General features: G+C 40.1%; 1 protein-coding gene across 1 annotated transcript in view; it reads right to left on the bottom strand.

Annotated features, from left to right (window-relative positions):
• Nucleotides 1–15917, bottom strand: part of Znf704 (zinc finger protein 704) — a 196785-nt gene that overhangs the window by 10569 nt on the left and 170299 nt on the right. Inside the window, exons 6-8 of the mRNA XM_027952803.2 lie at nt 11973–12240; nt 9644–9748; nt 103–200 (exon numbers count right to left, since the gene is read on the bottom strand). Coding sequence (XP_027808604.2) covers nt 103–200; nt 9644–9748; nt 11973–12240 — 471 coding nt within the window. The remainder of the gene's footprint in view (nt 1–102; nt 201–9643; nt 9749–11972; nt 12241–15917) is intronic.

Below are 15917 nucleotides of genomic sequence, written 5' to 3'. Positions count from 1 at the left end.
GATTTTGGAGAAACTTTACGTAAGATCACATTTCTGGGTTCTCTGCTATATTTGTTTTTCAGGTAATTCCCTTGAGGTGGTGAGAATTTTAAGCTCTCTTACCTTAGGCTGACTGTCCCTCTGGGTGGGGAGGACAGGACCGTGTGGGCATGTTGTCTCTGCTCTCCTGTGCTCACCGCATGATGATGTGTTGGTGACACCTGATAAATACACGGAAAACCAAATTGACAGGGCAGGGTCTCCATCCCATGCATTTATTTAGCCTTTGCCATGGGAGCAATGGGCCTTGACCATTAGGCATGGAGATGAAATGTTTTCTACAGAGACCACAAGTTAAAATGGATGGGGGATGCTCATGGTGGAAGTTAAATGCATCCCCAAACAGAAAAAAGCCCACCAGTATGATTTTAAAAATCATGACTTCGTGTTTATGCATTCCAAGTTGCCTATCATTTGGATAATATTTTAAAACCTTAAAATCTATTCCCATTTCATTTAGGTCTCATGAACTCTTGTCAAGTAGGGTAAGTTTCATGATTCCTATTTTAGAGTATGAAAAATATCTAGAGCAGCTGAAAGATCACACAGCTAGATGGTGACAACACAGTGTGGACCTAGGTATCAATTAGATCATTCAGCCACTAAATAAATGGATTTTTTTTTTTTTTTTTTGTATAAGACATCTCTGCAGCAGAACTGGGGACCAAGCAGAAACAACGGCAAGAGCCTGAGCCAATTAAGAACATGTGTGATCCACGTAGCACTGAGTACCCACCATGTGCCAGCCTCGCTGCCAACAGCTTTCATTTTCACAACAACCTCATTCCATACATATATGATTGGCCCCATTTTATGGATAAGGAACAGGGAAGTTACTTAACTTGCCCAAGGTCATAGAACTTGTGATGGTAGAGCCAGGGTGTGCAACCCTGGTACTTCTGCTGCTTAGTCATAATGAGAGGGCCCCAGCTGCCCTTGGTTCCTCTTGGATTATCCATAAAACCCCTTTATGTGACCTGTTCTCATAATACTAAACATCTTCTCAGCTCATGGGATTCTCAAGTGCTACAAAAATCTAATTTTACAACAAAAGAAAATGAAGTTTCAAGTAAGTAAGCAGTATTGCCATTTTCAGAAGAGGAAACATTTAGCAACTTAAAAAAAAAATCACCCAGAAGACAACATGGTCATAGAAACACCATCACCGATTAGCAGTCAAGGGAGCATCCCCATAGTGCACACAGACAGCTGATACTCTCTAGTACAGGTACTAGTACCTTCTTCTTTCAATGTGAAGGAATGCATATCAATGTTTTTCCAGACATTAATAGAAAATTTATACAGGTAAATAAGACCTAAAATTTAATGACTGTTGCCATGAGTCTGAATTATTCTTTACCACTGGTCTGGTCTTGAAAGCCGGCAGAGATGAGCAACATACAGAATTAGAAAAAAAATACATTTCATGTATATAGATCTGTAGGTCTTTCCATGAGAAGAAATGTGCCCCCTCCCCTCTCTTAATGCACTTGGTTTTCAGGATGCAAAACAGGGAACAAATGTTCCAGAAGTTAATGGCCACTGAAGATGGTCCAGAATACACTCACGTGAGTTGTTTTAAATTATCAGGACAATACAATTTAAAGATTCCCGTAGAACTCATAGAATCTTAAGAATATCAGAACTGGTAGAGAACTGAAAAAAAAATTTAGTTGACATGCCAGTGTCACTACTTCCATAAGCCAAGGAAGATTCTAGATTTTTTTTGGTGCATTATAGCTGTACATATTGATGAGATGTGTTGTTACATATTTGTACATGCACACAATATAACAATATAATTCGGCCAATATCACTCCCCAGCACTACCCCTTCTCCCCCCTACCCTTGGACCCTTTCCTTCTATTTATCTCTCTTTGATTTTCATGAGATATGCCCCAATTTTTTTTTTCCTCTTCAGCTTGCACATATGAGAGAAAAATATAACCCTTAACTTTCTGAGTTTGACTTATTTCACTAAACATGAAGGTCTCTAGTTCCATCCATTTTCCTGCAAATGCCATAATTTCATTTTTCTTTATAGTGAAATAAAACTCCATTGTGTATATATATCACATTTTCTTTATCCATTCTCCCATTGATGAATACCCAGGCTGGTTACATTGGCTACTGTGAATTGTGAGGTAATAAACACAATCCTAGATTTTGCAAAGTTGCCACAGCTCTTTTGCATGCAGTGATATGACATTATCAGATGCTCTTTGTTCAGCATTAGTAAATACAGTGATTCCTCTGAAGTGAGATTGGTTTCAGCATCCCTGTGGATACTAAAACCTGTAGATGTTCAAGTCTCTTGGACAAAATGGCATTACTATTTGCATGTAACCCAGGTACATGGTCCCATATACTTCAAATCACCTCTATATTACTTATTGTACCTAATTACAATGTAAATGTTACCTAAGTAACTGTTATAACTGTACTGTATAGGGAATAACAAGAAAAGGTCTGTACAAGTTCAGTATAGATGTAATTGAAAAAAAAAGTTTAATCTGCATATGTAGAACCTGCAGATACAGAGGGCTGGCTGTAATTTCCATATACCAGACACTGTTCTAGATTCTGTAGATACAACAGTGAGCAAAACAGCTCTGCTCTTGTGGTGTTTACATTCTCATGGGCAGACAGACAATACATTTTAGGGATAAGTGCCTATTACCATATTTTATTTTCTTCAGGCTAAAGTATAATTTAAGGAGAGAATATACATTAGGATGGTAAAAGAAGGTCTCTGAGGCAGTCACCCTTTATCTGCAGGGCACACCAGAGGACAGTGCAATGACAAAGATTTTCAAGTGCACAGGTTCCCAGAAGGTGCTCTGAGGGAGGCGAGGGTAGAAGGATGGACGATGGACAGGTTTGATAATGGGATTGAATGTTTGTCATTCTAAGTGTAATGGGAATCCATTGGAGAATTGTGAGATATCTGAATAATGCTTTGAAAGAATCGCTTTGGCTCTTGAGGAAATGGATATGAAACTTTCTGGAAAGGAGACCTATAGACTATCTAAGAGCCTTTTGGAGGCAAACATATGAGTGGTTTAGGGTCGATGTGACAGCGGTGGAGGTGGGAAGGGGATGAATGGAAGGGGATTGTCGCTTAGAGGCAGAACTAGAATTTGCAGATGGATGAATGTGGAACAAAGAAAGCAGACAAATCTTTAGATGAACCAAGAGGAGGCAAAGATGGATCCTGGGTTCTTGCCTGAGTGGCTGGGGGTGTGGGGACAGTGGGGTGCCACTTAAAGAGATGGGAAAACTGGTGCAATGGCAGGTTTGAGGGAGACATGAGAGAAAGGTTTTTGAAAATATCATGAGCACAGTTTGAGGAATATGGACCAACTGTGAGACCAATAGTCTTTATTCTCTCTTAATTTGGAGTTCAGGGCATGCACCCTCCCCCTTCCAAAGGCTTAGGTTTCTACAGGGTGCAACACAGCACAAGACACAGAGGACCCACTTCACATGTGGTATATGGCTTAGTTCTGTGGAAGGCTTTGTACGACCTGAGTTTTCTTGATATTTTTTTAAATAGCAAGAACATCATGTTTTATCTTCTTATTTTACTAGGGGATAAGGGTAGGGAAACCAAGGGAGTGACTGCAGTAGGTAATTAATATTTATTAAGCTCATGCAAATGTGAAAGACAGGCTATTGATTATTATCTCTCCTAATCCTCACAGCAAAATAAATGATCATATTTGCATCTTGGAGACAAATTTAAGCTTTGAACAGAGAGGTGGACTGCACCACAGGAAAAAGTAGCAATAATAGTAACTTATCAAGAGCTTGGTATACGGTCTAAGTACAAACTAAGCTAAGCACCTCCCATATGTTATAATTTTTGGGGGTGTGTGGTTCTGGTGATTGAATCCAGGGTCTTGCACATGATAAGCACATTCTACCACTGAGCTATATCCTCACTGCCTTCTAATTTAATCCTCACAATGGCCCTATGATAAAAGCATCACTATCATTTCCCCTTTACAGAAGTTAAATACATTGTCAAGGCCACACAGTCATTAAATGGGGAACTGGAATACCAGCTGGTCTTGGAACCCCCTTCTGAAGGATATTAGGCACCTGCTCTTTCTACTCTCCCATCCTGCCACATAATTGATGGAAATACTGTGTGGCCTCAGAGGCACAGGCAACAAATTAAACTAGACAAATGATTATATCAAACTAAGAAGCTTCTGTACAGCAAAGTAAATATTCAACAGAACTAAGAGACAACCTACAGAACGGGAGAAAACATTTACAAACTATTCATCCAGTGATTGATATCCAGAGTACATAAGGAACTCTGAACCAAACACACAATCAATCCAATGAAAAACTGGCCTAAAGAACTAAACAGACACTTCTCAAAAAATGACATATGAATAGGCACTAAATACATGAAAAAAAATGCTCAATCTCACTAATTGAGGGGAAATGCAAATCAAAACCACAACGAGTTATCTCACCCTGGTGGTGAGTCATCAAAAAGACAACAAATGCTAGAGAGAATGCAGAGAAAGGGGAACTCTCATACACCACTGGTGGGAACTCAGCCATTATGGAAGAGTCCCCCCTTAAACTAACAACTACAGTTATGATCTAGTAATTCTACTACCTACCAGGAGATGACCTCACTATGGCAAAAAGGTACTTGCAGTCCCAAATTTCCTGCAGCAGTGTTCACTGCTCTTTCTACTAAAATATAGAACAGAGCCGGTGTGGTAGCACATGCCTGTAATTCCAGTGACTTGGGGGGCTAAGGTGGGAGGATCAAAAGTTCCAGGCAATCCTGTGCAATTCACCTAGGCCCTAAGCAACTTAAACCCTGTCTCAAAATATAAAAAGTACTGGGAATGTGGTCTAGTGGTAAAGCACCCCTGGTTTAAAAAAAAAAAAAAAAAGGAATCAACCCAGAGGCCCTTCAGTGGATGGGTAAATAAAGAACATCTGGTATATATACACAATGGAGCATTATTCATCCATTAAAAAAGTGAAATCCTGCTGGGGTTGTGGCTCAATGGTAAAGCACTCGCCTGCACATGTGAGGTGCTGGGTTCGATCCTCAGCACCACATTAAAAAAAATAGGTATTGTGTCCACCTACAACTAAATATCTATATCTATCTATATATATCCTGTCATTTGGAACAATATGTACAGAACTGGTGGCCATTCTGTTAATAAGCCAGACAGAGACAAGTACTGCACATTATCACTCATTTGTGGAAACTAATATCAACCTTAAAGAAGAATGAAATAATAGTGGTCACTATAGCCTAGGAAGGGCAGGAGGGAGGAGGCACAGAAAGAAGCCCAAGGTCACCAAAACAGAATTACTTCTGGTTCTTCTTTAGCACAGGTGGGTAACCATAGGTTAAAATAATCTGATATATTCCAAATGACCAGAAAAATAGGAAATCCCCAACACATAAAAATGATTAATATTTGGAGAGAGGGAAATGCTAATTACCCTGGTTTGATTATTACACACTGTATATAAATACTGAATTACCACAATGTACCCCATAAAGATGTACTAACATTGGGCTGGGGTTGTGGCTCAGAGACAGAGCACTTGGCTTGCATATGTGAGGCACTGAGTTCAATCCTTAGCACCACATAAAAATAAACAAAGATATTGTGCCCACATATAACTAAAAAATATTTTTTAAAAAGATGTACTAACATTCTCTCTCAATAATAAATGATTCTAATTTGAAGAAAATAATGTGTGTCCTAATATACAACCCTATAAAGCATGATTTTGACTCTCCAGTGGTCTCTACACTTTAGTCTTTATTTCTTAACCTTTTCTGAGTTCTATCTTGAAGCATGTTTTATTAAGTATTTGATGTACTAAACATTATTTCTAAGTAAATAAAATAGGCTACATGTCCATAATTAGTCTACTGATTAGGTGAAACCTCAGATGAGCTTAAAAAACTCTAAACTAATTTTTCCCTGGTGTTGAGTATATTTGTGTTATATGAAACAATCTTAAATAGGGAGAATCCACTTCCTCTGATCCCTGTTTAATAGTAACAATGGCAGTAATAATAAGAGCTCCACAGTGTTGGCCATATGCCAGGCACAGTGCTGCACCACACATATCTACCAGGTAGAATGAGAATGGAGGTCACTCCTTCAACAAAGGTCAAGTGACTGGTTGGAGGTCAGAGTTCATAGATGCCAGAGTCAGGATGTGCAGCTGAGCCTCCCTGAGTACAAAAATGTAAATGTCATACTTCTGTAAATGTGTTGGAGGAATTACTTTGTAACTTTCTGTTTCTCAAACAGAAAAGACCTTTGGTTGGTTTTAATCTCTTATACTAATTTGAACCCTTTCTCAAGGCATTAAAAAGCAAACAAACCCAAACCAACTAAGAATCTAACATTTAAGCACTGCTATGCCCGTGGCACCCCCTCCCCACCAAATTCATACTTTGAAATTCTACCTGCCCCCAGAGTGACTATACTTGGAGATAAGGTCTTTAAAGCATTAAGTTAAATTAGATTATAAGGATGAGCCCCTAATCTAATAGAATTAGTGCCCTGATAAGAAGAGCCATCAGAAAATTGGCTGTTATGTACCTTTTTTCTTATTCTACCTGATTTCCTCTCCTTCTCCACCCTCATTCTTTCTTGCTATGTATTACACACACAAAGGAAAACTATGTGAAGACACAGTCAGAAAGTGACTATTTACAAACCAGAAAGAGCCTTCACCAGGAACTAAATTGGCTGATACCTTGATTTGGGACTTCTAGCCTCCAGAACTGTGAGCAAATAGATTTCTGCTGTTTAACACATCCTGTCTAGGCTATTTTGTTATGGTAGCTTGAGGTGACTAATGAAGGAGCCAAGAGATTTTGGCTTTCTGTCATAAAAAGACAGAGAAAGGCATGGAGATAATTAGAACTAAAGGCAGGCCATGAGAGAAAAACAGGTTAAAAAAAGCTGTAATTAATGAGGATCTCCTTTCCCTTCCCCTTCCTAGCAGCCTTAGGCTAGAAAAGACTGAAACTACAGTGCTTGTAAATATGCAGATCAGCCTTCTTGGATACCCACCTCGGGGAAGGGTTCTTACTTAGGGAACTCATTAAAACCTAATGTTCAAGAAAATCTAGCACAGACAAATGAATAAGTAAAATCCTACAAACCCTGGGATTTCTCAGAAGGCGATTTTCCCCATTCTCTAGAAAGTGTTCAAAATCTCTCTTCAATACCAAGTCTCAAAAATGAGAGAGGAAAGTAAACCTAAATGAGGCTGACAACCTTGGGGCATTTGTTTTAAAAGTGTTTTATAATATAGAAACTGCTCTATTCTACAGTTTGGATATAACTGAAGACATTAATACTAATTCACTAAAACTTTGAGATCTTCTGTCTGAAACTATTACCAATTTAGGAGGGAGGAATTCCATCTTAGAGTCTGCCTGTCCTCTAGGGCCTAGGACAAGCACTTCTGGGCAGGTCAGAGAGCTCCACCAGCACCCACAGGGTGTGCAGCAGTCCTGCTTCTACATGGTGCAGACTGTTAGGAAAGCTACTCACCCATAGAAGGAATAGGATGGCAAATATCCATTTGTTCTTAAAAAACAAAATAGTATTAATAGGGGATTTGGCAACACAGGGAATGTTCTTAGTGTCGTGTTGCCTTTGTAGAGTAAGGAAAATACCCCCGTTTGTAAAGTAGGAATGGCAAGCTCTTGACTGCTAAAACAGTCTACAGTCATGGCTATGACAGATTATACAACCGGACAGACTTGGAATTCTCTGGTGAAAGAATAAATTAGAAGCTGACATAGAAGTTTAGTTAAATACCTACTTAACTCAGCCACTGTAGATACTTTCTGTCTAAGTTTTCTGCTATAATATCCCTGGTAACCAACACAGGGAAACCAGGGACTCTGCAAAAACTCCTCTGTGTTGAGATTCGGGTAGAGATGTACACAGTGTCCATGCCAGAGCTTTACAATTTCATTGTTGGAAAACAAACACCACAAGGCCTGCTGGCTGGCATCCTACTGTGTAAGACATTTCTAGGCAGCTAGTAAGAAACCACTCAGTGACTTCTCTAGAGCTCAGGAGACAGTGTGGTTAAGAAAGCAAAGGGGGAAAGTAACTCCAGTTTGGCTGGTCACCGGGGTCATCTAAAAAGGAGTTTGAAGAGGGCTGTTCCACCTATACACTAGGAAAGTTTTTACATCAAATGACCAACATGGTATGTGCTCTTGAAGTTCTTTCCAAGCCATCTAATTCCTTCCAAGGCAGAAATTAGATGGCAAGTCTGTAGCTGGGGCTGCCGTTCTAGGTTAGCACAGAAGGGCTGACTCAGACAAGATAGGAAGATGATCTCTGGGCCTCCATATGTCTATCCAGGAAAAAGCCCCTAAAAGGACAGACTGTTAATCTCTCACACGTACACCAGTGGATCCATGTTTTTTCTAGAAGCAAAACTAATACCTGCACATCTGAACTGTTCTCTTCTAACAAGGTCATTCACTCTTCCAGAGCTGCCAGCAGTTACCACTGTTCAATCAAACAGGCAACTTTCATAACGACTCCAGTTCCATGATATTGTTTAAAATCACATTCCAGGAGTGTTTTCTGGAAGCCACCATTTCCCAAATTGCTGCCAGCAGGATGATTTTTATTGTTGGCTAGTGCTCTATGGGATTTAATAAATATTCATTGGCAGAGCACAGCATAATTCATTCAGCCACTTTCATTTTTTATCAGCTCCACCGGAGGCTTTAGACTTTACTGGGAACCTCTGGGAGTTGCCAGTGGTTGACAATAAGAAGCTTTTGTGAGGTCCTTGTGGGGAGGGGTGCAGAAGAGAAAATAAGGTAACATCTGTTGTCATAAACCACTTTCTGAACCTTATCAGAAGTTACACACCGCCGCCAGCATCAACGGTGTACAAGTCTGTGGCTATTTTGTGATAAGCTCTATAAGACCCGGTATGTTTCTAAATAAATGGTTAGGAATCAAGTTAACTCACGGTGATTTATCAGACTAAATCATTTAATATGTCAAGTTAATTCTTATGTACTTCTTAAATCTGGTTGTATTTTAGTACTCATTTATTTTCAAGTTGTCCATCAGCATGGATGATTCAGGCTTTGAAAGAAAAAAAAAAGAAGAGTTCAATCTATCTATTTTTGAACTTTCAAATTAGATACCAACAGAACAATAATTTCAAAGGACTGAATTTTATAGCTCCTTAGAATGACGAATGTCACCTTTTCCATACAAGGTGAGTTCAGCTATTCATTTTATGGTCTTTTGGAAACAAACATACTGCCAACTCAAAAAATTGTATTTCCAATAAGTTGTTGTCACCAGTTAAAAACTCTTCTAGAAGTTTTCGAAAACAACAGTGGAACATCTTTTCGCAGAGAAGTTGGATCTGTCTGAGCCACAAGATAACCTTGCTGATGAATTTATAAATATTAAGAAATAGAGAACTTTTGGCATTCTGGTTTTTGTTTTTTACTTGCACGTTTCTACAATTTGTCCTCTAAATTTACATTTGGCTTTGCCCAGATTTCTGGCTTCTTTGTTTTTCTACTTACTGGAATGCCTGTGAAAGTGACTGGAGGAGATTGCCAAGAAATGCTGAAGCTGCTGCCGTTAGGGGTGAACTTGGCCGATCCTGGAATAGTCACGGGGGGTGTGGCCTGTTAAATAGGAAACAGAGAAAATTCTTATGAAAGATTTTTTTCCTTGGAGCCTTAAGCTCTCCTTACCTTACCAAAGTAGGGCCTTTAGGAATGGTCTAGCTGTATGAATAACTTGGAATAATTATCTAATAGGTAGAGATTAAATGGGGTCAAAGGAGTAGCCAGAAATAGATTTTCTTATATATATCTAAGCAATCTATCAAGAAGAAGTTTTGTTTTTGTGGTGCTGGGAATTAAACCCAGGACTTTGTGCACACTAGGTAAGCACTTTTCCACTAAGCAACATCCTCAGCCCAACAAGACTCTTTTTGGCTGTCAATTTCTGAAAAAGAAATTTTATTATGTATACACATATTTATGATAGGGAATAGTAGTATATAGGTGTCCTATCAAATTTGGAAATATAAACTTATTGAGTAAACTGGGAAATGGTGTGCAAATTGGTATATTTTAGGAGTGTACTTTAGTAATATGTATCAAAATTCTTAGTATTCTATGAATTAGTTATTACACTTCTAAGAATTCATTCTAAAGAAATGGATACAGGGATGTTCCTTGCAGAATTATGTATTATGTGTATTAAAAACCCTGGAAACAACATGAATATTCAATAATAGGAATACAGGTAAACACATCATGACATACCCAAAGAGTCATTAAAATGCTGTTGTTGAAGAAGGCTGATTGGCATGGGAAATGTTAGCAACACATTTATAGAAAAAAAATAATCCAGAGTAAAGACAGTGCTACTATAGAGTCCCCAGATTCCTCCATTTTAAAAAAGTGTCTATTCATAGACACAGAACAAAATCTTAAAAGACATACAAAAAAAAAAAAAAAACCCAAAAACCATTAACCGAGGGGACCTCTGGTTGTTGGGATTAGGGATGAATTTTTTTTTTTTAGTGGGGCTAAGATATTAGAATTTTCTGTGCTGAATATTTATAATGACTAGAAACAGAAAAGTCCCAATATTATGAATACTTCCTTTTGGGAAGGACCTTTTATATCACCTAGTGTGGGTTCCAGTTCTCTTATTACATAGATGAGCAGAATGATTTAATTCATTTTTTCAAGTCCATGATTTCTGGAGGGCAATAGTGACACATTAAAAACAAATGAATGAATTATTCTTTTTGACCAACAAGGGTCAGGAATTAAATTTATTGCACCAAGTAGTTTAATCATTGCTCTTGAGTTCAACACTGCTAAATAAGTGGCTGAATTCTTCCTCTGTAGGCTTAGTTTTTCTTATTACAAACATATAGACTAGTAGTGGTGGTTTTGTATCTGGGACCATGGAAAGTATTTCAGCAACACACAGCAAGGTTCAGAAACTGTTCATTCATGTTCCAGATAACTCAATAATTTCTCTTCTGAGAATTTAAGTCAGGCAGAGAGGTTCATAGTGGAGTTATTAATGATAGTGAAAAAATTGGACAGACCAAAAAGTAGATAGCTAAGGATCAGAGAAAGATTCAAACAATCTGGTGTTTCAATTTGAGTGGATACTACTCAGTTATATGGAAAGTTTATAAAACAGGGCTGGAAGAACACCATTACAAGTACATAAAGGAGATTTTTAAGGGTTACATAAGGTAGTTGAGAACCTTGGGGGTGGGAAGGAGTTTTAACCAGGCCCTGCATTTGCAGGATCTGTCTCTAAGGACTTGTCAGACTTTAGTGTGAATCAGCATCTGCTGGAGGGTCTGTCCCTTGCTCTGATCCTATAGGTCTGGGGGATTCCCAAGAATTTCCCTTCCTAACCAGTTCCCAGGTGATACTTGCACATTGACCTGGGGGATACTGAAAACCACTACTTCAGTCTGAGAATTAGTTACCCATTTAAAAGGCAGGGTATAAATGAGGTCCCAGATTTGGAGTAGTACTATCATTGTACCAAAGCTTTCCAAGGCTTAGCTTTTTACTTAACAGATACTTATATGATGTCTCAGGCATCATTCTGAGGGCTTTACAATATTAAAAGATTTTAATCCTCATAGCAATCATTAAGGGAAGGAACCTTCAGCCAGCACTGGGAATCCAAGAATAATCATCCATCTATGTGAGATGTTGGCTTTAAGAGGAGAAAAAAAGTAAACTTGGCTACTGGGCTGCAGTATGTGAGTTGTTTTCCACTGAGGTATCTATTTCCAGGTCAGATGGCTACGGCTTTTGGTCAGTGTCAGAATGATCACTCTCCCAGTCCCGTGCCAGTCACCTGGTAAGCGTGGTCGGTGTGCACGAGGTAGAGGGTGGTGGGAGCTGAGCGGCTCAATGGTGTCATCAGTTTGGTGTCGGTTTTGGCACAAGGAGTTTCTGTTCTGCTGGAATCTGGGATGGGGAACGTAGGAGGGGAAGCCAGGGACTGGGAGGGTGAAACTGGGGCCAGGCTGCTCAGTCCATCTGCCACTGAGTCTGTGTTGAGCTTGATCTCTGTGTAGTAGAAGTCCTCCTCTCCATCACTGTAGTCAGAGTCTCCAACACGCCTAAAGCAGGAGAGAGCAAACAGATGTGCTCAGCCTTGAAATCTCACATGTTAGTCCTCCGTCTAGGATGCTTTTCTTCTCTCTCGTCTGCCTTGAAATCTCTTGCTTATCCTGCAATACTCAAATATCCATTTCTAGGGAGGTCTTTCTTGACATCTGCTTTCATCTGAACATGTCCACCCAAAGTTCATGTGTCAGAAACTTAGTCCCCTAACGTACGGGGACTATCTATATTAATGGTGTTTTGAAATGGGGCCTCTGGGAGGTAGTTAGGATAGATGAGGCCACAGGGTGGGGCCACCATGATGACTTTACTGGCTTTATAGGAAGAGGAAGAGAGACTCAAGCTAGCAGCATGCTCTGTCTCCCCACATCATGTCCTCCACCATGCTATGATGCAGCAAGAAGGTCCTTACCAGATGCTGAGCAGATGTTAGTACCATGGTCTTGGACTTTCAGCCTCCAGAACCATGAGCCAAATTAACTTCTATTTCTTATAAATTACCTAGTCTTGGGAATTTTGTAACAGCAACAGAAAATGGACTAAGATAAAGAAATCCATTCAATTATTCATTAGTTCAATCTTATGACAATAATTTATAAATCAATCAATCTAGTTTATCCACACTGTTCTAGAGCCTCCTTATACTATAGTGAATAAAACATAGACACTGCCTTGTTGGAACTCGCTGTCTAGTAGATGAGACAGATGTTTAATATATCAGATATTGGTAAGTCCCAGAAAGAAAAATTCAGCAGCACAAGAGTGTCCTTGAGCAATGTAAGTGATTGGGAAGGGGCACGATACTTACCTAGAGTGTTCAAGGGAAGCCTTTCTGAGAAGGTGACATTTAAGCAGACACTTGCCTGAATGAAGTGAGGGAGAGACCATGTGGGCCTATGGGAAGGACTGGGGGAAGAGTTACATGAGGCTCCCTGGTGAGTCTGGTGCTTTCCAAGGAGTAGAGAGAGGCTAGTGTCTGGAGCTCAAGGCATGGCAGCACGGACGACCAGTGGCGTTTCACTGCCCACAGTGATGGCTTTAGCACTTATTCTGGATGTGATAGAAGTCAATGGGGACTTTGAGAAATTGAAAGCATTTTTTTTTTTTTTTAAAGGATCACTTTGGCTATTGACTAGAGGACAGGAGGGCAAGGACAGGAGTGAAAGGCTGTGCAAGGCTGTTGCTGAACACTGGCAGTGGCGGGGCCAGGTTGACAGTGATCCAAGTGATGGGAAGTCAAAGTCTGGATGTGTTTTGAAGGTGAGGCATCAGGACTTTTAACTCCTCTTAGTTCTCTGTGCTCCCTGTAAAGTGTGTTCATCCCTTGAATTCACCACTTGCTGTATTTCTGTAATTATCATATTATTTTGTAGTGCTGGGATGGAACCCAGGGCCTTTTGCCTGACTGGCAAGTGCACTGCCACTGAGCTACACTTGCAGCCCTGTAGTTTTTTCTGACCTGCGATCTCACTCTGATTGTTCTTCTCTAGGGATATGTCTTGCTGTTGACCTTTGTCCCTACATACACATCAGTGCATTTGGTGTGAGCAGGTACCTGTTAAATGTTGAACGATGAATTCAGCTGACGTTGTTGTTGCAGGGACCGAGACCATGGATTCTGGAGTTGGGCTTCACAGGCTCAGTTCCTGATTGACACTTCCTAATAGCGGGTTTGACTTTGGAAGCTTACACATGGCCCTCATGCCTCAGTTTCTTCACTTATAAAATGGGGATAATGAGTATGCCTGCTTTGACATGAGGACTAAATGAACAAAGTGCTCACAAGTGTACCTGACACATAATAAATTTGATGTGTTTTTTATTTTAAATAAAAATAAGGACTATGTTAAAAGGCTTCAATTTTCAGTATCACTAGGAATGTATCTTTCCAGGTGCTTTCAAAGTTCTTCCTAAGTCAAGAAAAATTGTACTTTCCCACAGAAAGTTCTGAGTAAAATAAAATAACTATTTGCTTAGAAAATATTTATTAGACTTGTTGGCACCTGGTTCTATGGGATGGCTGAGAGAGACCACGGCACCCCTCATTTCATGGACATGTCCAGCAGCAGCTGCAGATCACTGACTCAGAACAAACGTGTTTCTCCACTAATGATCCCTACTAGAACCTAAAATAAACTGCCCTCCCCAGGACTTTCTGTTTGGCCAAATCAGTGGCTTCTCCCAGTCTGGTTCCATTTCCCCTGAGCTCTCTGTGCCATATCAGGTCTGTTTGGGCTTGGCTTGCTGACCAGCATACCACTGAAGACCCCAGAGAGAGAGATGAAGAATGAGGATCTGTTCTATTCCTGTCCCACTTCCTTTCCAGTTAAAGGCAGGCTGCACTGCTGCTCGTTGCCAAGTGCTACTAATAGACACACAGACCTGGGGGAAATCGTGAGTCCTCCAGGGTGATAAATCAGAATCAGCCCTTAGTATACAAGAACCGAGTGTGATTTAAGAGAAAAACAGTGTGCTTTTTATACTGGCATGGTGTGCACTGTAGCTACATCAGAGGCAAGACATGTTTTCTCTGGGCTTTGACAGGCTCTCCTCCCACACCTACACACAGCTAGTACTTGTTAAAAATGCTGTGTCCCCATAGTCACATAATGATGCTCATGGATTAAGGTGAGGGCAGTTGTCTTTCCCAGTCATGAGAGCACTCAGACACAGGGCTTCATAAACATAGGTTGGCCTTAGAGTCCTACAAGGACCTTTCCTGGGGGGATGGCTGGCAGGGTTACAGTTCACTGAGCAATTCTAAGAGCACATCAGTAAAAAGCGGATACCTAGGGAAGCAAAATAAAGTGGCTACATTTTGAATTCCACCCACTGTGAGTGTTCCCTGGGAGTGCATAGGAAAATTTTGTGATACCACTCATGATATATATATATATATATATATATATATATATATATATATATATATATATATATATATGTGTGTGTGTGTGTGTGTGTGTGCTTCTAAGTGGGGTTGAAAAGGATTCAATTTTCTGGGCAGATGAATGAACTTTAAGACAAACACCCAGCATCTATCATCCAACACTCCCCCGACTTCTTTAGAAAGCTAACAATTCTTGGCTATTGCTTCAGGAAGTTCTTTCTAAACCTTTAAATAACTCTTGTTATGTTATGAATTGTCTTGAAGTGGGGGTGATATGCACAGCTATATTTCAATGCAGCACTACTTCACATACAGGCATACCGTGGCCAGGGAGCAAAAGCCCAAGCCACACTGCGCCAGACACACAGTGCTTGGTGACTTCTAGGGGCCACCCCAATCTGGTGTATTCCCATACATCACCCTGCAGAGTTAGGGAGCCAAATAACTGCTCTCTCCACAGTCATTCATGGAGCTGACCCTCACAGATTAGCAAAATTCCTTTTTTTCCCCTCTGCCTACACTACATTTTATGGATGATGTATTTCCTAAATTAATCCCTCACCAGGCAAATGACCATTGCACTTATTTCTCCACACCCATCTTGACAAAAGGATTCCTCTGTATCTAAACATGAAGGCTTTGTTGTGTGTTTGTGTCTGTCTTACACATACTGGTTGTGATAAACAGCTTCTCAGGGTCCCTGATAAGTCAGTCTCAGATGGCCACAGGACAAAAGCTGGAGACTGCCAAACACCACTGTGCTCCTGCTGTAAGCTCAAAGGCTGT

Source organism: Marmota flaviventris, chromosome 15 (assembly GCF_047511675.1).
Source record: "Marmota flaviventris isolate mMarFla1 chromosome 15, mMarFla1.hap1, whole genome shotgun sequence".
Classification (NCBI taxonomy): domain Eukaryota; kingdom Metazoa; phylum Chordata; class Mammalia; order Rodentia; family Sciuridae; genus Marmota; species Marmota flaviventris.
This window is presented reverse-complemented; position numbering and strand designations above follow the sequence as displayed.